Source organism: Falco naumanni, chromosome 8 (assembly GCF_017639655.2).
Source record: "Falco naumanni isolate bFalNau1 chromosome 8, bFalNau1.pat, whole genome shotgun sequence".
NCBI lineage: Eukaryota > Metazoa > Chordata > Aves > Falconiformes > Falconidae > Falco > Falco naumanni.
In genome coordinates, this window is record NC_054061.1 from 51,330,724 (window position 1) to 51,352,543 (window position 21,820).

The 21,820-nt window shown below is 40.0% G+C and overlaps 1 protein-coding gene across 3 annotated transcripts in view; it reads left to right on the forward strand.

Annotated features, from left to right (window-relative positions):
• CREB1 (cAMP responsive element binding protein 1) overlaps positions 1 to 21,238 on the forward strand; it is a 40,862-nt gene extending 19,624 nt beyond the window's left edge. For all 3 annotated transcript variants that reach the window (XM_040603427.1, XM_040603425.1, XM_040603426.1), the window contains 6 exons: positions 3,221 to 3,367; positions 5,283 to 5,383; positions 8,627 to 8,769; positions 10,236 to 10,418; positions 11,836 to 11,986; positions 14,647 to 21,238. In XM_040603427.1, coding sequence (XP_040459361.1) covers positions 3,227 to 3,367; positions 5,283 to 5,383; positions 8,627 to 8,769; positions 10,236 to 10,418; positions 11,836 to 11,986; positions 14,647 to 14,791 — 864 coding nt within the window. In that variant the 5' untranslated portion in view covers positions 3,221 to 3,226 and the 3' untranslated portion in view covers positions 14,792 to 21,238. The remainder of the gene's footprint in view (positions 1 to 3,220; positions 3,368 to 5,282; positions 5,384 to 8,626; positions 8,770 to 10,235; positions 10,419 to 11,835; positions 11,987 to 14,646) is intronic.
• Positions 21,239 to 21,820: the final 582 nt, after the last annotated feature.

The following is a 21,820-nucleotide window of genomic DNA, read 5'->3' on the forward strand; positions in this document are numbered from 1 at the left end:
AAGAACTGTATGTGTGTAAACTGTAATGTTAATAGAATAATGAATGAAAATATTTCTAGCATTCTTTACCACAACCATACACTGAAAGGTATTTTTTTCAAAACATGTAATTTACTGTCTTTTTCATATTGACTGGATTGTTTTGCTGTTATGCTTTTTGTTAGAAACTTGTCTATAGCAGTCAGTTTAATTCTGAAGAAAAGAAACCAAAAATATAGATAAATAATCAGCAAATACAGCATCTTACCAGAAAGGATTAGTATTATAAACATTAAAATCAAGTGGAACAAGCTGGCATTTGACAGCTCATGTTACCCTGTTGTCACCAGAATTTCACAGAATTGTTGGCTGTTTAGAGAGACAGTAGTAGATCGTTTATTATCCTCCAGTTATTTTGGAGAGACAAGAAATGCGATCCCAGCTACATCTCTAATTTTGGAACCTGGTTTCATTCCTGGATACAGTGATGGTTGGCAGAAGCAACTCCATTGTGTAAATGAGTACAGAATTTGTTCATCTCTCTTCTGTAACCATTTAATTTTAAAACTGTTTGCAGTCCACTAAGAACAAACAGGTTTTTTATTTCTCGGGAGTTTGGGGAATTGAGTGTCTTGTAAGTGGCACAAGTGTTAAATCACTTAGCATTTTATAAATTATTAAAGTCATTGCACCTTTCAGTAAACCAGAGCTATTATACTTCCATTCAAGTGATAGTATAGGGATTGGAGCTGTTAAAATGCACAGGGTGATTTTGTTGAGTGAAGCTGTAGTGTGAATTTACAGGCCACCAGCTGCCCTGCACCAGCTTGCCTCTTTGGGCAGTGTTCTCACTGTCTAACTTAGGCACAGGATGTAGGTGGTGCGAATAACACTTCAGTGTGAACTGGGTGGAAGTAGTTTATTACTCTTGCAAAACCAGTAAACTGCTTCTCGCTTGCTGTGCATTAAGATTTAGTCCAGAGAAGCAAGAATGTTTTAAATTCTTGTGTTAACATACTAACCTCCAGGCAGCTGAATTTACAAGTATGTAGTGGGTTGAATGCAGTTTACTCGGGCAAAATTACCCTGGTACTTGAATGAGAATTTTTCCAAGTAAGAAAAATCTGTACAGCTATGGTTAAAATCCATGTGAACCACAAAGAATGATGTTATATTTTTCCTGATTTCCTCTGTTGTCATTCACTGTATTATTTGCACCTTAGCTGTTCCCCTGGCTTTATATTCCTTGTGAAGGTGATGTAACAAGTCTCAACATAATTCTTTGCCTTGTTCACATTGGTGTTACATTATTACGATGTTTTTGATACATGAAGTGGCAGTGTTTGGCATTAGGGAGTGTCCTCGGAGGCTTAGACAAATCTAAATAACTAATTATGTCAATTTAATTCTTTCATTATCTCTTGTAAGGTCACCCCTCTTGTAAGCTTAGTTTAATTGCTGCATTTTTACTGAGTTCAGGGTAGTTTTCAGAGTCAAAAGGAAACTCGTTCCAGTTCCACAAGGTATGAGTCAGAGACAGCTGCGGAAGTTACACTCTGCTGTTGGCTTAATCCGACCACAGAGTGGCCTCCAGTTGATCAGCTTTGCTGTCATTGCCAGGGACTGTTTAGTCAGACATGCATTATTAAAAAGGTTGCTTGGTAAAGGAATATCATTTGCCAGAGGGAAGTGCGCGCATGTTAATCTCAGCCCGGGTTTCTCTCAGATGTGAGTTAAGTACCACCGTGTAATGCTGCAGCTGTTTTCCTGAAAAAGGAAGGTAAAGACAAACACAGATTTGTGGATTTGGGAGAGACATACGTGGAGGAGAGAGGTCTACGTGTAATTCCCTTTATTTTTGTTGTTAAGCAAGGTTCCCTTGTAAGCAGTGGATGTTTATGGAAATTCAGAGATCAGCTATTGCAGCTTTTTGAGAACCACGTGCTCACAAGGACAGCAGAGGATTTACTTCTGCGTCCAGTACACAGACGCTCTTTGAGATTAGATAGGACAGCAGTGCAGCCCCTTCTGGCATTGTAGCTACACGGATCGAATTTCTTGAAAATGCCGTTGAACACCAGAGGATTGTTAAATTTTCAGAAGCTGGGTGTCTAGAAGACCTGCCTAAGGTCTGCCAGAGCAGCTCACACTTGCCTGCAGTCCTCCCCTGAGGGCTATGATGGTGCAAGTCAGGTGCAGATGGAGGGCCATGTACACAGGTGCGGCAGCCCTGGCACCCTCCTACCTGTCAGGAGCCCCCCAGCCACGAACACATGCATCGTGTCATCGTACAGCTGCTGCGTTCTGGATGCACACTGGGGCACCTGCCCAGCCACCTAGCATCCTTTAGCCGCCCATAATAGTTCTTGTGACTTGCCAGAGTGAGCCTTCTCTGCGTGATTTGAACAGCTCAGTATGGATGTCGCTGTCCTCGGAGCCCCTGCACAGGACATGCGTGGCTATGTATGCAGTGGTACCGACTGTGCTGCAGTCTTTAGCGTTTCCCTGTTGGCATAGCCACTATGCCTCCAGGCCTATGCTGGAGAAACAAAGTCGTTTAGGAACTGAAGGTTTAAAATGTGGGCAATTTTTCCTCAGAAATAACTCTTAAGGCTAGGGTTTCTGTTGACCCGTTACACTGAATCACAGGTAACTGCCTACAAACCATTTGTTTTCACTGCAAACCCACAAGTTTTGTGTCTGAAGACATGGTCAGTTTTCCTCATTTAAATGGACTGTGCCAGCTACTTAATACGGTTTGTGTCTAGAAAGTCTGAAAGCTATGGCTCCCTAAAAATTTTAACTTCTTACATCTGGCAAACACTTCGCATTTTCTTGAGTGAGAACAAAAATAGCTGCACTGCCATATGTTTCTGCCTTTGACTCAGCAGCGTCCGTAGGAGTACACCCAAGTCCTATCAGTATCTAACTGAAGTAGGCGAAAGGTAATAATGTGTTTTTATTAGGTTACCTCAAAATAGAGGTAGTTGTGTTTTTCTCATTCTTGTCAGTGGTTTTACAAGCAGTGTTTTGAGCCTGCAGAAATTCTGCATTAGATTAATTTGTAAAGTAGGTCAGATGTTGGGCTTAGGCAGGTCAGGGGGTTTTGTATTACACTGTAACATTTGGGTCATCTAATTGGGCTCTAGAAGAGACTTAGTTCTTTCACCAGAAAGCGTTCTTGGTAGTGAAATAAGATTTTGCAATAACCTAATTTACGCTCACTGTCTCTTCTTTGCAGGTATCTATGCCAGCAGCTCACGCAACGTCTTCTGCACCCACGGTGACCTTAGTTCAGCTGCCCAATGGGCAGACAGTTCAAGTGCATGGAGTAATTCAGGCTGCCCAGCCGTCAGTTATTCAGTCTCCACAGGTCCAGACAGTTCAGGTACTGACTGAAGGAATTCCTCATATGTGAATTGGGCCTTGTGATAGTCCTGCCAGTTCACTGGTTTCTAATGTGTTTGTGTCCTGGATTGTGATTTTGCTTATATAAACTTTAAGAGCATGTTGAAGGCAAAATCTGTACAGTATTTGCTACTCTGTGACTGTTTTTTTTTTCCTGTTCTGGTTTAACCACTTTTCACTTTCAAACGTTGCTGAGTTTCATCTCCGGCTAGAATGTTGTTGGTGAGTTTAACAGCTACATGTTTTTTCTTACAGTATTACTCTACTTTTTCTCTCTTCTATATTTTCATACATCTTTATTGAGTAAGAGTTCATGCTGTTCTGAAGTCAACAAAAAAGATTTCTTTTTTTATAATGTAATCTTTAATCAGTAATGAGACTGATATTCTGGGATGAGAGTCTTTGCTATTGAGAAAATATTTGCATTGGTTTATAGAACAGATGTCTGTACATTAATAGTCCTTAAAATAAACCTATCAGTCCTCTCATAAAAATGGTTTTAAAATTTGCCTGTTGAATATTGTTTGCTTTGTAAAGCTTTATCATTTTCTCTTCTGTAAAGTAAGACAGGTAATGCGATATGGTGAGGTAGCTTGAAGACAAGTAGTCTGAAATCTTTGAAACCTGTAACTTTTGGGTTTTTTGAACCACTTTAAGCTCAGTGTTACTGAATGCAGAAAGAGAAATTGCTTGGCATACAGCAGCTACACAGGGCAAGGACTGTACCTCATTTCTTTGCTCTTATTGCACTGAACTCAAAAGTTTAATTTAAAATCTAAACATTAAAAGTAGACATTTGATACAGATACTTAGCTGGATATTATTTTAAAAAATACTAAAGCATGCATAATTTAAAACTAGGCCATTCTGATAATCATCTTTGTTTACTCCTTGTCAGCTTTAGTGCTGAGTTTGTGGCAGGCTCTACCCTCCTCAGCTACTGGAATCAAAAGTTTAGAGTTTTAGTTTATTGGAGATGAGCAAGTTACTAGCCTAGAGGTGGAAGACTGACAATGAAACCATGCGTGGAATTCACCTGGCTCAGTGCAAAGCCAGCCTGTTTGGATATTGAAAACCTGGTAGTTCACAGTCAGCCCTGGACATGTTCAGGCCCCCTGTCTGGTAACTGTGAGATTTGGGCGCCAGCCAGCTTTTTGAGCCTTTAGGAATCTTCCCTACAGTGCATAAAATGTCAGGCTGTGAGCTATGTTTCTCACACAGGCATTTTGCAATTCACTAACTATTGTTAGCTTTTGTGTATTTGTCACATGACTATAGTCTTTAGGAAAACGGTCTCTGCTTTTATGTATTGGAGATGTTTTAAAATTTTTGGCACACTTCAAATTTAAAATTATTCAAATATGATTGATGTAAACATTTCCGTTTTCCTTCATAAACCTTTGTCTTTTCTTAGCATCATCACGTATGACATTTTTCTGACAATCCCCCCTTCCTGCCAAAAGGCAGTCTCTCTATACCTAATTACTTACAAACTGCTGTTTCTCAGCTTCACTATTTTGTTAGTTTCTGAATGTTTCTATCTTAGTTTGGTTTTAGTTATTCTCTCCCTAAATTTTACTTAAAAAAAAGTATCTTTGTTTTCTTAAAATGGGTGGAAACAAGGGATCATGGAAAGCAAAAAGTGTGTAGAATTACTGTTTATATTTTCTTATTGGAGTATTTAAATTATAAAGGACATTCTCACAGGTAGATAACTCACCATGATCATTCTTCACTGGATCTGTTACTAAACAGCCTGCCCTTTCTGTTCATTGCCTAGGCAGAAGCACTGTAGAATACTTGGGTTGTAGCGTGTTTCACAGGATGTCAGCATTTCCTGAAAATAAAGACATTGGAAGTGTCTTGTTAAGTTTTATTGCTGTTCTTATTTACAGATCTCCACTATAGCAGAAAGTGAAGATTCACAGGAATCAGTAGACAGTGTCACAGACTCACAGAAACGAAGAGAAATACTTTCCAGACGACCCTCCTACAGGTATGGAGGTTAAAAGCAGAAGCATTTTGCTTGATGGGTGGGTTCTTTGCATGGGGAGGCAAACAGTGTGATTGTATAGTTATTTTTAGATTTACCGTTTAACTGAAATCTCTCTTCTCCGATGACTTCCCATGGAATAGGATGTAAAGAGAGTACCAGATAGGAGGAGGAGGAGGAAGAAACCTCAGCTGTTACACTTTGTTAAGACCGAAGTGAGCTGAGGATAAGCTGAGTGCCATATTTGTGAAACATTGCAGTATTATTGTGCTAGGTGCCTTGGAGATAGCTTTAATGGATACTTAATACATGGGAGACACTGAAGCTTTGCAAGAAAGTGGCTTCTATATAATTGGTATTCTGCAAAAAATCAACTGTGTTGTTTTTCATTATTGTTGAAATGCTAGCAGCAATAAAACTTAATTCCTTTCTTCTGTGAGATTTTCAATAAACACGTGGTGTTCTGTGGCTCAGAGAGAATTTCTGCTTGAGCAAAATTGGTTGTGTTTACAGTTTAACTAGTCAGGGTAGGAGTTGAATGTAGTGATAGGCATCTAATACCTTTAGTTGTCATGGCAAGTACTTCTGCGGTAAGAGCAACTGAGGTATGCCCCTTCACATGGTGTTAGTCATATGTTACTTTATTAATTAAGCCCTTGTACATCTTTTCCTGGCTGTACTAAATCTCACTTTTCATTCTTAATACATGCCAAATAGTATTAAGGAACAGCTCTGGAGTTCATCAGATTTTAAGCGACCTGTGGATTCCTGCTGCTTCAGAAAACTCAGACACTCCTTTTTTCTTTATGAGCATAGCCTTATACAGAGGGAGACTGTAGGCCTGAGCATATCTCAACAGGGTTTTTTTTTAGTACTTGCAGATTATTTTTTACCTTCTCCAGCAGCCTTCAAAGCCGTTCTGCTGAAGATAGTCAAAATCACTGTTGAAGATCCCTAGCCATAATAGATCTGGGAAGATGCTTTTATTTGTGAGGAGCAGTGTTGCTGACTTCAAGGCTGCCACAGACTTCCTTGCAGTCTGCTTCACCAGGGAGACACTTGCTTTTACTGTACATGTTTATCATGAGACAACAGAGCTAAGTAACCAAGCAGCAAAATTAAGAAGAGGGTACTTGTGCATGCTCATTTCTCATTGAGTGGACTCCTTTGCACGCACTGTTGCCACACCACAGCCTCTGTCCTCAAAGCAGATCCTGTTAACTCAGCAAAACATTGTAATTGTAAAACCTGTATACGTAGCTCAGACTCTGGGCCTGTGTAGGGGTCATGTCAGAAAGGCTGAGCCATACTGATGTGTTTAGTGAATTCCTGGTCGGCATTATTCAACCTGCTGTGACTGCTTACAGAGGCAAGATAGGTGCAGACAAGTTCACAGAATTGAAAGCTGTATCTCTTCCTCAGAAACTCCACTTTGATGTTTTCCATGTCAGTTCATAGCTCCTATATTTGTAAAGCTGCCACCTTACCTCCTATCTTAAATCCATCTTTATGATGGCAAGGATAGGTTTTAACCACCAGATTGTATCTGACATGAGCTTAAAAAGTGATGAGCTGTGGTTTCTTCTTTTGTATCTTGAGCTGCTTCGGTTTTGTTCCTCATCCTCCCTGCTCTGTCCATATTTTCAGCTGTTCTGTCCTCCAGATTTTTTGGTCTAGCACCTAGGTTGCACACTCTCTGGATGGGAATTTTTTATTTGTCCAAGTAGTGCTTGGCACAGTGAAGGGCTTGTGCAATCATAGAATCATGTAGGTTGGAAAAGGCCTTTGAGATCATCAAGTCCAACTGTTAACCCAGGACTGCCAAGTCCATCACTAAACCACATCCCTAAGCACCACGTCTACATGTTTTTTAAACACCCCCAGGGATGGTGATTCTACCACCTCCCTGGACAGCTGTTCCAATGCTTGATCACCCTTTCCGTGAACAATTTTTCCCTAATATCCAATCTCAACCTCCCCTGGTGTACTTGAGGCTGTTTCCTCTTGCCCTGTTGCTTGTTATCTGGAAGAAGAGGCTGACCCCACCTGCCTACAGCCTCCTGTCAGGTAGTTGGAGAGAACAATAACGTCTCCCCTGAGCCTCCTCAAGGTCCCTCCTGAGCTTCCTTTTCTCCGGAATAAACAGCCTCAGTTCCCTCAGCTGCTCCTCACATGCCGGGGTTCTTGCATGCACACAGAATCAAAACAGCAACAGCAAAGCTCTGTTTGTCAAGTTGCTCAGCAGAGTGACTGCTCTCCCCAAACAGCACCATACAGATGTTCTGGCTCCCAAAGCTTTAGGAGCCTTATTTAAGAAATGAGTATTGTCTTGGAGCTTGGGGTCTACAGCTGTGTTTGCTTCACACTTCGAGTTGCAATGAGAGTCCACAGGAAAACACAGAATTACAAAAAATGTTGTTCTAAGTAGTGTTTTGCAGTGACAGACTAAGCCAGCAGTGAAAAGAGCTTGACAGTCTTCTGAGGGACAGTGTTTGGTCTAAACGATGCTGATTGCAGTAACTGCTGTGGTCAGTCTTACAGTCATGTTCAGTGGGGACCTGTAGCCGTGATGTTTTAGTTTTGGCTTTGGATAATTAACCCATGGAAGTAATTAAACGAACTGTTCTTTCCTTTACCCATGCTAATCTCACAGCTTTCTCAGGCAGGACACCTGTAAATGTAACTGTGACTTTACTCAAGCACTCAGTGTTGCCTCCCGGGCAGGTGTTACGTTATAAGCTGGTTGCTCTTTACAAGCATTTGTGCTGTCTGCCTTTATACTCATCTGTCTGGCTGAGGTCTTTATGGTCTCTGAGATGGAGCAGTTCCCCTAATGTAAGTGAGGAGACAGGTTTTTACATACTTTGCTTTCTTCAAATCTTCATGTGGCTAAAAGCAGGAAACAAGTAAAAATGGATGAGAGAGAAAGAAACATGTTTTTAAGAAAAAGGGAAGGTTGTGATAGCTGTATCTTGCATTGAGAAGAACCTGTTGAGAAGCACCTGTATCTTGTGTTTTGATAAGCACAGCTGTTCTGTACTGGCTCCCTTGCCCGTCTGTGCATGGCACTTTGAACAATCCTCTCCAATAAGAGTTTGAAGATAGTGCGAGTTTTTTATTCTGCACCCATATTTTCCTTGCTGGCTTACTGCACTTTTCAGTTTTATCCAGCATTATGTATCAAATAGACTTTTTTTTTTTTTTTCGATTTTTATTAAAATCTCTACAACACACTGTCTTTGCCAGAAAAATTTTGAATGACTTGTCCTCAGACGCCCCAGGAGTGCCAAGGATTGAAGAAGAAAAGTCTGAAGAGGAAACAGCAGCACCTGCCATCGCCACTGTTACGGTGCCAACTCCCATTTACCAAACCAGCAGTGGGCAGTACAGTATGTAGTCTGAATTTCTCAGTGGTGCTAGTAAGTGGGGATGAGAAGATGAAGAACTATTATTTCTGTAACTGTTTGGACTAGGACAAAGCAGGAGATGAAAATAAGATTACTTTAATTTGACTGTTTGATAACCATGCCTTTTAAACACATTCTTATTGTAAGTATTTGAAGTGTTCAATTAACATTCCTGGGACTGCTTGCCAGTTAGTGCAGCTAATGCATCCTGAGGCAAAATATAAACTAACCATAATGCTGTCATAAACTTTTTCACTTCAGGAACCAGATGAGGTAATTCAGAAGTTTCTTTTTTTCCTGGCAGATTATTAATGCTGATTCACAAAATTGTAACCTCATCAATAGAGAAAATATTACAGTCTGTAAATACGTTTCTAGAAAGTCCTGAAAAAATAAGAACTTCATCAATCTTATGTAAAATGCGTAATAAATATATGTGTCCATGTTTTCTTTATTCATAAGATTTTATAGATGTAGTCTTTTGATTTAAAGGATTGAGGATACAGCAGTAAAGCTAGAATTCATATGCTGTCTCACACAAACACACGGAGTATTAAATATACAAAAATGAGAAAGGACTACTTGTTTACATCTTTCTATTAACATCTCTTGAAAATTTTGTATCTCTGGTTACTACTCAGCCACTTTGCCTAATATCTTACCTAATTTTAGGTAACAAACTGATGTCGTTAACTCTGCTTTCCTGCCATAACTGTAAAATAACTGCTTGTGCAGATACTTGAGATTCTGATGTGTCTGTATATAGGAACACAGTGAAATTCTGTGGAATCACAAATGAGGGGTGATGTCTCAGTTCACCTGGATGGCAGGATTGAGGAAAGGAAAAATATCCAGCAAAGTAAGACTGCTTGAAGGAAAAAAAAAGTGTGATACTGGACCTTTATGAATGAAAACACTGCTAGGAAGGTGCTGAGGAAGTTGTAGAGAAGGGGGGATACAATCAGAAGAAAAAAAAGCCAAAGCAAGAAGAAAGTGAAACACAAGATGGATAGCAATAGCAGCAGAGGAGACTGAAGGGCATAAAGCACGGAAGAGGAGAGGAATTTCAGATGAGAAGAAAAAAGAAGGGACTGAGGAAAAGATCTAAACCAACCAAGAAGAAAATCTTAACTAACAAAAAGTATTCCTGGGGGAGGATGGTAGTTCTTCTGTGTGACGCTGTTTTATCAGAGAAACTAAATTGTGTTTTAGGCTGTGTTTTTTGCCACCCACCTGCCCCCCCTGCAATGGGTCTCATGAAAACTTGAAAACTTACTTTGAAAGCATGATTTCTTTAATGTACACTAAAGTCATGTGTCTGATTTGAGGGTGTATAAGGGCTCAAGGGATTTAACTGAGATCAGTATTCTTCCATACCTAGGTTTAATACTGTAAGTTAATGAGTAAATTAGTGTCTAAAATGCTGTCTCCATTTTTTTCGTCTTCAGTTGCTATTACCCAAGGAGGAGCAATACAGTTGTCTAACAACGGCACAGATGGAGTACAAGGTCTCCAGACATTGACTATGACCAACGCAGCTGCAACCCAACCTGGCACCACCATTTTACAATATGCACAGACCACAGATGGGCAACAGATACTTGTACCCAGCAATCAAGTTGTTGTACAAGGTGAGAAACATCACAGACAGTCATTCTGTATAACATTTTCTCCGTGCAGATATAAGCTGCGAACCTAACTCCTTCAAATGTGTCAGGAAGCAATTAACAGATTTGGCACAAATAAGTCTCCAAAATGATTAAAGGAAATTCTGGACAAAGCTATTTGTTGCATTTTCTGAGAGCCTTTCCTTTCAGATTGATAAAACTGTGGGTATTTTGGGCTTACTTCTTAAAACAATATATTGATTTTTGGTTTTCAATGCTGTATTTCCTGTATTTTGTCCACATGATTTTTTTTATTGGTATGTTCTGCAAAAGCTGATACTACTTCAGAGTTCTGAGTTCTCCTAGATAGTCATCTGCAACAACAGTAAATTTAAAGTGAAGCATTAAAGTTAGGGAGGAAGGTTGTTTGGTTCTTTCAGGACTCTCTATTAGTAATTTTTCCCTCCTTTCAATTGCAAGTCATAATTTCTCCCTATTGCAGCTTTTGTAACTAGTCACCAAGTACTTAATCATTGAGTCTTAGAACCATAAAGTAATTTAGGGAAGTGCCTTAAGAGATCATTTGGTCTTAGCCCTCCACTTAGAGCAAGCAGGGCTACTTTGACTAAGTTGGGGGGAGGGGTGTTATTGTATTAAAATACATATTTTGGTTTATCAAAAATGGGAGGGGGGTATTAAAAATTATGAAAAATAACAGAAAAGTGTACCCCTGCTTTTATGATTGTAAAGCAGGTTATTTGAAAGTTAACCCAGCGAAGAGGTCTCTGGGCATCAGTGAAACTACAGTCGAGAAAAATACTATTGTTGCATTGATCTTCTGGGTTTAGTGTTCTTAAGGATGTGTGATTTCTTTAGGTGGCACTGTATTTTTTTATGAGCTCAGGCAAATATAACACACTTCTAGATTACAACAAACAAACAAAAGAAACCAAGACCTTGTTCATTCTAGAGAAGCAGTGAAGTTGAGTGTCTAGTTTGCGCTGTCTCTCTCTTGTTGGAGTAAATGCTACTTTTCTACACCCTTTTTTCTGTACCAAATACTTAAACATGCAGTTTCTCCTTTTGTAGACCAACATTTGGAGCATAGCTAGAAATAACTGTCTGCCCCATCCTTCGTCTTCTTAAAGCTGCCCAAAAAACAGGGAAGTAAAAAGGAAGATACTAAGGGAGAAAGAAGCATAGCAATACAGCAAGACAAATCCAGTTATCAAGCGCAAGTGAAGACTCCTTCAACAGGAATGCCCCAAACCTTGCATACGTTAATAAACTAAGACTGAGACAGCAGTGATGACCCAGATGATGGTCATCCCTCCGGTACTGTACCCCAGAGTACATAGTTAGCTAGACGACAAGGTGCTTTTTGCACCACATTTAATGTTGCTGTCATCAGAGTGACATCATGTTCCCCTGTGTCTTTCAGCTGCCTCAGGAGATGTGCAGACCTACCAGATTCGCACGGCCCCTACCAGCACCATTGCACCAGGCGTAGTCATGGCGTCATCCCCAGCACTTCCAACCCAGCCAGCAGAAGAGGCCGCACGGAAGAGGGAAGTGCGTCTAATGAAGAACAGGCATGTATATTTAGATAATTTTTTTTCCAGTCAGCTCTGCATAGGACTAGAGTGTTAAGCACTAAGAATCCTGATCTTTCTTAGTCATGTTATGAAATGCTTCTGTAGAATTTGCCTTTGTTTAAAGATGCAAAGAAGCACATCTGCTAATGCCATGTATTGTGACTATGAAACCTTAAGTAAAGGTGTCAGACTCATTCTGTGAGGTGTATGAATTTGTTGCCGTAAGGAGAAAAGTGATTGGTGAGAGACTTGTATGATTGTAGGTATGTTCTTGCAAACACCAAGGTGAGTTGATTTTTTTCAGTTAATACATTTGTGTAGTTTCATTTCCCGGATTCTTTACCTTAGCCTTCTGCATGTATTCTCCTTGCTGCTGGCCCACCTGCGCTCTTTACAAGTGCTTTCTTGATTGTCTCACTTGTTCTCTTTAGCTGCTTGCCCTTTGGGTTTTATCCTCCAGAGACAGAAAGACTCAAGGAAAGGCCAAATGAGCAGCTACTCCTTTTGAGTTCTTGTGGAGCCAGTAGTGGCAGCAGAGGAACTGAGAGAGGAGGTGGGGGGTAGACTTGACCCTGTAGGATTTAGTGTGTGAGGAGGAACAGCCAAGCCTACTGAGGTGGGACTTGGTGGAGGCAGTAAGGGAAGGGAGCAGCAGAGGTAAGTTGGGCATGATGTTCCTTAAGCCTACTGCTGTGGGCGGGGGAAGGAGTGGGCCTGAGCTGACCCATCACACCAAGTTTGAACTCCATCCCCAGGCCACAGATGGGAGCCTGTGCATTACGTTACACTGCGGCACTGGGAGAGCACTGGGAGAGCAGCAGTGGCGCTTCCCTCCCGTCTGAGCAGGGGGAGCCCCATGAAAGCACCCTTTACTTATCTGTCAGTCTGAAAAAACTGTTACGTTGTACAGGTGCATTGATCTTCTGTAGATGGCTGAGCTGTGAACACAATAGAAAGTTACATGAGCAGACCCTATGCTTATCTGAGGAGCTTTAATGAAGTAAATAATGCTGAACAGCCGACTTCACTTTTTAAAAAGGTTTTTGTATAGAATGTCACCCATCTCCCTTTTTATATATTTTTCTGATGTCAGTGAATAGTAGATGTCACCCTTTCAGGCTCTGCATTTGAGAAGAAAATTAATTGGCGTTCTGAATCCCCTCATTTAGTCAGCAGTCTTATTCCAGTAAAAGAAAGCTTTTGTGTTTGGGAAAGCCAAGAAAAACAATGGGGAATTACCCCCACTTGAGTTAAATTGACAGCTTTTTCAACAGTATCATGTTGCATGTGGTGCTTCTAGCCTGCCTGCTTAATAGATATTTCAAATCTAGGCTCCATAGCAAAGCAGGGAAAGGGAATAGAGGCAGGCAGATGGTGAGGTGTACTTACTGGAGGATTATAGCGTAAATATTCATAGATATTATTGTGCAAATTTTCTGTGTAAATTTTACATTTTAAAAGCTCTCTTGTAATTCAGTATAGCTGGAGCTGTTCATAATGAATAACTAAGGCACACAGACTTGCAGTGGCTTAATATACTGCCCAGGCTGGCACAAAATCACAAAAAGAAAGAAAAAGTTGTCACCCGACAGGTTTGTAATTTTCAGTGGAAGGCACTTCCTGATCCAGTAGTACGTAATAGTTTGGTGATACAAGTAACAGCCCAGAATTCATTAAATTCTTAATACTGCACATGGCCCACTGAGGTGTAGCAAGCATGTGAAATTGTATTTGTAGGAGTGACAAATGATACCTGAGTCCTTTCAGGGTTTACAAACTAGGTTTTCTTCATCCTCTCTCATTTGTGGGCTGGATTTAAAAAACTACTTTTAGAGTCTTCTTACTAGGTAAGTCCTGGAACAGACATTCTTTTTTACCTAGTACTACAACTACTGCATATCTGATAAGCAAAGGAACTGAGTTCAATTTTGTCCTCTCATTTCCCAGAACACTGATCGTATCACCAATATGTGTAGTATTTGCAATGAAGAGACACTTCAGCTCTCCTTTCGAAGCTGCTCTGCTTTGTGCTTAAAGGCCTGGGCAAACAAGCGTGTGCATTACTTACACGTGTCTGTGGCGTGCTGCTTTGACAAGCTGCATTGCAGGAGAGCCCTCTGCCTGAACTCCCATCCACCTGCAACGTTTAGCCTTGTGCTTACTTTGCACATTAGTACCATTACTGCTGCTGCGCAGGATAGCTTCTGCCTTGGTGTTACTGCCATCAGGATGCTCAGCAGCGTAGTAACATGTTTCAGGTATTTTTCATTGATGGTGTTTGTATGTTACCAAGTTACTTACAGGCAGCTCGGTCTTTACAAGCAAGCCTTAGAAGTTTAACTGTCTTCAGATCTGCTTCAGCACATTAATACTGCCATGCTCTTGGCACAGCAGACAAGGACTAAAGAATGATGTGGTTGCTAGTGACAGTTTATTTTGTGATTTTTCTGAGTTGTTTATATTATTGCAGTGATGCAAGCATTATTAATAAATTGAAAGTATTGCTTAAGAGCAAATACATAAATGCTCAAAGTACAGCTTCGATACCTACGTATTCTAAAAATGGCAGTACTAGGTAAAGATTTGACCTGAACAGTTAAGTAGCCCATGTCTGCAAGTGATCGTTCTGGATTTGAATGGCCTTTTTTGCTTTGCAGAGAGGCAGCACGTGAATGTCGCAGGAAGAAAAAGGAGTATGTGAAATGTCTAGAAAATCGAGTGGCTGTGCTTGAAAACCAAAACAAGACACTGATTGAGGAGTTGAAAGCACTTAAGGACCTTTACTGCCACAAATCAGATTAATTTTGGATTCCCATTTTCACTTGTCCAGGTGGGATAGAGACTGGTTCTGGCTATACCCAGAAAGACAAAATAAACTTTTTATTTTCTAAACATTTCTTTTTTTCTATGCGCAAAACTGCCTGAAGCAACTACAGAATATACTTCATCTGTGCTTTGCATCAAACTGTGAATGTTCAAGTACTTGCCTCCACTTCTCCCCCTACAAGATTATTTTCATCATCGATCTCAGCGTGAAGAAGAACAGGCTTCTTTCTTGTCTCCCCATCCTCTTCAAGGAGTAACAGTGGTCCCTTGGGAAGTTACTGTGGGGAGGGTCCTTCTGTAATGATTTCAAGAATTTGTGCTGAGCTCTTTCCATTGCCTTAGAGACAGAACCACCCCAGCCTCTTGGTCCGGAGAACTGTGGGCCACATACGTGGAGCATGCATGGTGCAATGAAGAAGCAATGGTTGCCAAATTGGTTTCACATATTCATTATGAACTATAAAAATACATGGCTAAGCAGAATGCCAAATGAACAGCGCTTCACAGTCACGTTCTTGGTGTGGAGATAACATACCTTTTTCAAACTAGCCCAGGAGGGGTTTTGATCTGTAATCTGTGCTAAGCCCTCCTAGGCTAGTGAAAACTTCTCCATACCTCAGAAACAAATGCATTGAAATGAGCTTCACTGGTCAGTTGTTGCTTCTTGAAGCTTATGTGTGCAAGTGTGCTCAGCATTCTGAATGCACAAAAAGCAAACATCAGCTTCATAAGATACTCGTTGGGAAATGGTATTTGGATGGGAAAGGAATTCAGAATAAAAAAGGTACAATAGTGACATTTCAAAAACGGTCGCATAGTGAGCAAGGGTAACATGAAAGCACTACCAATTTGTGTGCAGAACAACTAAGCAGTTGAAGCGTGGCCAACTCCACATACATACTCCCTGATGATACTATAGTCTGTGTCCCACGTGCTCTCAAGCAATGAGGTTATTTCTGTTTCCCTACCACTGTCTGTAATGGAAATTACTGTACCCAATGAAAACGTCAGCCTGGTTTGCTAGATTCTTTTTCAAACTTTGAGGCTGCCTTCTATACATAAATTGAATTGCAGTATGAAAACTACCAGGACAACCTCAAACATTGAAGAGGACTTCAAACATAAATACTCCAATTTCTACTTCGCAAAGGACAGTATTAGTTGAACCTGGCCAGGCTAGCTAAAGTCTTAATTTATTTGGAGGATTTTTTCATGTAAAGGGTCAGATTTACCAAGTAATTTATTCCTGTGAGTAGAATTACTCATGTGCCTCAGATGTTTGCAAGATCAGATTTTTTTATGTGCGCTGAGGAAATGTGATCTTTCCCAGATTTACATTGTTAAAAAAAGGTAGTTTGTGTTTAAAAACAACTCTGTGCTAAGCATTAGGACTTCAAAAGAATCATGCTTAAAAAGAACCAAAAAAGAATGTCAAGAAGTTGTCAAAAAGCATGTGTTAAAAAGTATCATGTGCAGTTTGTTTACTGGCCCTCTGGAGCCAGTCTCTTGATACATTAACTTGGGTCATTCAATGGAGTAAGTTTACTTTGTGCTTCTGGTCAAACTTTCATATATAGACATATGAATAAGGCTCTGGTCTGTACTAATGCCTTGCGCAGCAAAGTATTAGCTATTTTTTTTTTTCCCATTCACTCTTATCTGTTTTTAAGATAAATTTCAAACATGAGCTTTTAAAAGGTTATACAATCAATGTGACATTACAAGAGGAGCATTTTGAAGTCTCGGGGCAGTTGAGTCTCAAACAGTTAAGCAGTATTAAAAGTTCTAGTTTTCTCCAAATGAGAGGGCATTCAGTTTCCAAGAGACTTTAAAAGGAGCAGGGTTAAACTTAGAGCGTTATTATTAAATCTGTCAATAATTTCAAATTACATTTGTATTTCAAGAAGAGAACAGAAGTATCAGAATTACGAAAGAATTCGTTTTCACAAGTTTTGAGGGGGTTTATTAATGGGCTATTTTTATCTGCCATAGAGAATTGATTTTCATGTTTTATTTATTGGAAGATGAATTTATTAGTTTAGCAGTGCAAATTTAAAGAAGACCCTAAATTCTCAGCGATGCTTTTATTGTCTGATTCTTAAAGGTCAGAGAATACAAATACAATGGTAACCAGTTTTCAGAACTAGTGCTAGAGTAGAACTGTTGACAACCCAGGAGTCATTCTTGTAAAACATGAAGCTCATGATAGCCTCATTTACAGTTACATGGAATGGTTCCCCCAGCTTTGAGAAACACGGAAAAGGCTGTACATGCCTACATTAAGGCTGTTTCTTTTGTAGAATCACCTATCTGCAAAAACTTGAGTTTTTGCAGTGAACCTGAACGGGGCTAATTGTGATCTGAGAGCTCTTTCTAGTGGGTAATGAGCACTGTCCAGCGCTTGCTGATAGTCACTCAGCACAAAGCCTGGATGGACCAGGAAGCTTAAACTGGTACCTGGATGGGATTCTTCTAATACAGGGTTGGTGCAAATTTGTGTGGCAGTGAGAGAACTGTGTTGCTGGTTTGTCTGTGCATGGTCTGCAAGTAGTCTGTAGCATTATTAATCTAGACCTCATTAGCAACTAATGTTTCATTAAGAAAAAGAATGTTATTTTAAAGTACATAGGGATCTGCAAGAATCTTTTATTTTTATTTATGCTGCACTGAGGATTTAGGGACTTAATGGAAATCTGAAATGACAATAATTAAAAATGTATTGGACCAAGTACAGGGCTGGCTAGGGTTTCCCATACATGCTTTACCATTCATATTGACCCAAAAAGGGAAAGAGTATGACGCAGGAATCCATTCGTATGTTATTTACCAAGTAGTGAGGTTGGGGTAATCAGCTTCTATAAACTAAGGACGTTTGGAACTAGGACGAAAATTATGCTGGCAGGGGGGAGGGAGGGTTAGTTTTATATCTCACGGTTGTGAGTTTTCAAGAATTGATAGCCTGTTTGACCTGAAGAGAGGGTTAGAAAGGGCTAGATCCATTATGTTCATAATAAACAAGAATTGATTTGAAATATAATTTTTGTAATGTCATTATTTTGCAAAACAACAGCACCGATCAGGCAGTTAAGATATTGTCAGAGGTGCTCTTTTAATTTAGATATTCTTGGAAAATACATATGTATAATATATGTACATATATATATATACACACAGTATATAATCTACAGCTCTGAGAGCTTTTAAGTCAGGAATGCTGAGTATTATAGTATATGGAGGTCAGAAAAAATTTTTACTTGTCTGTGTGTGTCTGGGTGTGTGTGGATGTGTGCGTGTGTGTGAAAGCTTCCCCCCACCCCAGTAGTTCTGGGCTGCATTATTCTAGTGCTTATTACTGATTTGTTTTGTGCTGTTTCTCAGTTATCCATTTTCAAGAATTTTATTTCATCTTTCATGGCTTTTGTGAGGTTTGATTTTGTGTTGTTTTTTTTTATTGATGGAGATTTTTGAAATTATGTAAACAGTTGTTTTACAACAACCACCACCACCTAGAATAATTCACTTTTGTGCTTTTTCTCTTCGGCAGCTATATATCAAAGGCAAAACAATTGGAGTGGTTGTTAAGGTGTTATTTTCTAAAGGAACCACTGATAAGACTTCTGTTTTCCTCCTGGGGTAGTGGTGATGCATCTTTACTTAAGCAGTGATTTCACCAGCATCAGGTAGTTGCCAGCACCATCGCTCGTATCTGAAAGCACAATTTTAGCCTGTCATGCTCATCAGGACTGTACAGACACCTGTAGGTTCTGGCTGTTCTGTAGTTGGCATTTGCGTTGTAGACCACTGTCTTCTCTGGTACTTGTACGTAGATCAGAAAACTGGTGGGGTGTTTAGAATCATGAAGAGGCTCAGGAAAAAAAAAAAAAAAAAGTTAGATTTAATAAGGAAAAACAGCCCTGATAGTTTCTGATCTAAATTTGTACTACAGTTGTTTTTTTAAATCTGGGCTTCCAGTAGACTGCAGCTGCAGGTAGCCATCTGTTAGCAAAAACTGGCCACTGCTTTTTTATTTTATATTTTTTTAATTTATGACAGACAGCCAGTGCTTTTTCTGGGTTGAAGTGAAGACAGGTCTCCCCATCAAAGCAGGCTCAGTATCAGTGGTTGCAGATCTATGATGATTCATAGCGGATTTCATTGGTTTTCCAAGACCCTATTTTTATTGTCATTTTTTCACCCTGAAGCTGGTTAGTGATGTAACATTTGCCAATGATCTAACCAAAAGGTCATGTATTTATTTTTGTTACACTATATTCTTTGTAAATGTTTAATTAAAATGTGCACTTTTAAAAAAAAAAAAAACATGCAGAACAAAACAAATTAAGAGCAATCGGGTTTGCTTGAGAAGCTTCCTGAGACAATTGTTGTAATCCTGCTGCCTGCACACAATTCACTCCTCACAGCAGTTGACTCTGTCGCAAATTTAACTTGCTGATTAGCACCTGGCGTCCAGCAGGCGTTACTTCAAAATGGCAGGAGATCTGAACTGGCAGTACTGAAGACTGGAAAGAATTAAAGTTGTGTGGTGTCTCAGAGCAGTATGTACAGGATGGATGTGAAATTATTTTTAGAATAGAACTAGTTCAGTGATCCCAAGTGGGGAAAGGGAGGTTAATTTGGGAGGAAAGCTAAACTATTTTTCAGCCGCTTTATTTCCCTTTTCTTAATTTAAGATTTGGCTGCAGACTGTAAAAGCTGCATTCCAAGAAAATAAATCAGAAGGTTTTCCAGTTCTTTGACACCAGGAAGGAAAGGTACATTGACAATGTGTCACCCTGCTTTAAAAGGTAAAAAAAAAGCACAACCACCTTTCTTTTGCAGGAACAATGATAATTTAGCTATAGTCCTGGAATCTGTCACTGTGGGCAGGTTTTAAAAGCATACAGTACATTGATGGTTCTCTGTACTGTGCCTGGGAACTCATTTCCCTGAGCTTTTGGATTTGCTAGCTGTAAAAGACACCGATTTTGCAGAAACCTGAAGGTATCACGAACCTCAGTTGGTCTGGGAGAAGCCAGACTGATGGAGAGAAACGGGGTGCTGAAATCCTGTCTGCTGTGTGCTTGTGACAGGTTCAGGTCTGTGGATGGATATGGCTTAAATCTGCATCTTTGGGGAAAAGGGACCAGATCCAGTTGGTAAAGAGGGTTTGAATTTCAAGTGTTTTGCCTTGGAATGTTTTGGGTTTTTTTAAGTATTTAAGTTCTGGCCCGCAAACAGACTTGCTTGGGCTAGTTTGTGTAGCACAGATTGAAGAGGGTGACCTGTTCGCGTTCTGGTGCCGCAAGTGCAGTTTGTGGCTTGCGGCGTGATGGGTTCAGGTCACGCTGTCACCAGCCAGAGGCAGAAGCCAGCTGTGCTCAGGAGCTGTGTGCTGGCAGGGAGAGGGCCAGGGGCAGGCTGTCGTGACCCACGGCTGGCGCAGCTCATAAGCTGACCCAGTACTGTACTCACGACTCCGGAGCAGTTGGTTCATGCAGTCTCAGCCTCGTCTATGTATTTCTTTAAATTAGGGGATAGCTGAGCGAGAGCGTGGGGAAGGAAGGCCTCGAGCCAGTTAGCTTTCTGGAAATGGCCGCTTTTAAGAACTAGGGATGTTCAGATGCTCTCCACAAGTTGTGTTTTATCCAGGTGCCACTCCATTTTGTGTGTGTGTAAAGACATTTATTTATATTAAAACATTAATTTTAAAAAATTCTAGAACTTCAAGTTTGTATGAGATCTGAAATGGTGCTGCTTGTATGGGCTTCTAGGGATGGGATGGGGAACAGGGCAAGAAGAGGGGTTAGTTGACAGCCAACCCTTCCACAGACTTGTCCACAGATTGGTTGTTCACTTGAAAACTGAGTTGGTTCTAGTCTGGATTTATAATTTGAAATTGTTCTGGGACAACATTTTTCAGGGAAGCTTCCAGAACAAGGGTTATTATTCTCCCTTTGTAATGTAAGCTGGAAAGAGAAAGTTCACCTCATCTGCATTTCTGATTCTTTACCCAAACCATGTCAGCACAGAACAGGGTATTTGAGCTCGACTCCCACATACTTGTGGAAGTTAAAAGACTAAACGAAAATCCATTATTGGGGGAGAACATCTCCCAAAAAAATCTAGAAACATCCCCGTTGTGTTTTGGGTTTTTTTTACTTATTTTTTTGTGCTTTTTCTGTGTTTTAAAAAAAAATTGTACTGGGTTATAATGCATTTTATTAACACTATGTACATATTAGCTGCTTTGTGTTTCAGAATGGTAGTAATTGCTTTGTATATTAAAGTGATTCTTGTGAATTTGTGAATTACTGTCATAAAGAAGTGATTTTTCTTACTGTAACCTTTGTGGTATAAACTGTCATAACTCCCTTTTTACACAAACATTTATGTGCAGTCACATAAACATGCTTTAAAAAACTCTACAAAGTCTCTTTTTTAAGCAGGATGTTCCATTTACACTAATTTAGTGGCAGATGGTAGCTAGATAGGAATATGGGAAAAGGTGTATTTTAAGCAGACTATGGTGTCCTCTCATGATCTGTGGCCTGCTGTAAGTATTCATGAGATGTTTTCCCCAAAGGGAAGGCTTTTTTAATCTTAATTAAAGTGAATTAGATTAGGGAGAGGTTAAGTCCTGAAAAACAAAAGTTTTTCTTCCACTTCTAATTTTTTTAAACCTGCTTTTCAGGACCCATTCTGGTGGCAGTTAGTTCTCTTGTTCAATAATGTGTGAAAGACTTTTCCCTTTTGCAGTTTAAATATGCTTTCTCACTTCTAAGCATTCCTGTAAACCATGTACTACGGATGTTAATAACAGAGCAGAACAGAAGGCAGCAAACACTGCAAGGATCACAACCCTATTATGTAATCTGCAAGGCTGGATCCAAACACCGGGATGGAAGCCAGAAGAACAAATTCAGCGCTGAGGTAAACACACCTCCAGTGAAATGAAGGGGAAGCAGTAAGGTCAGCTCATTATGGCTGGGATTTTGTGGTTTTCAC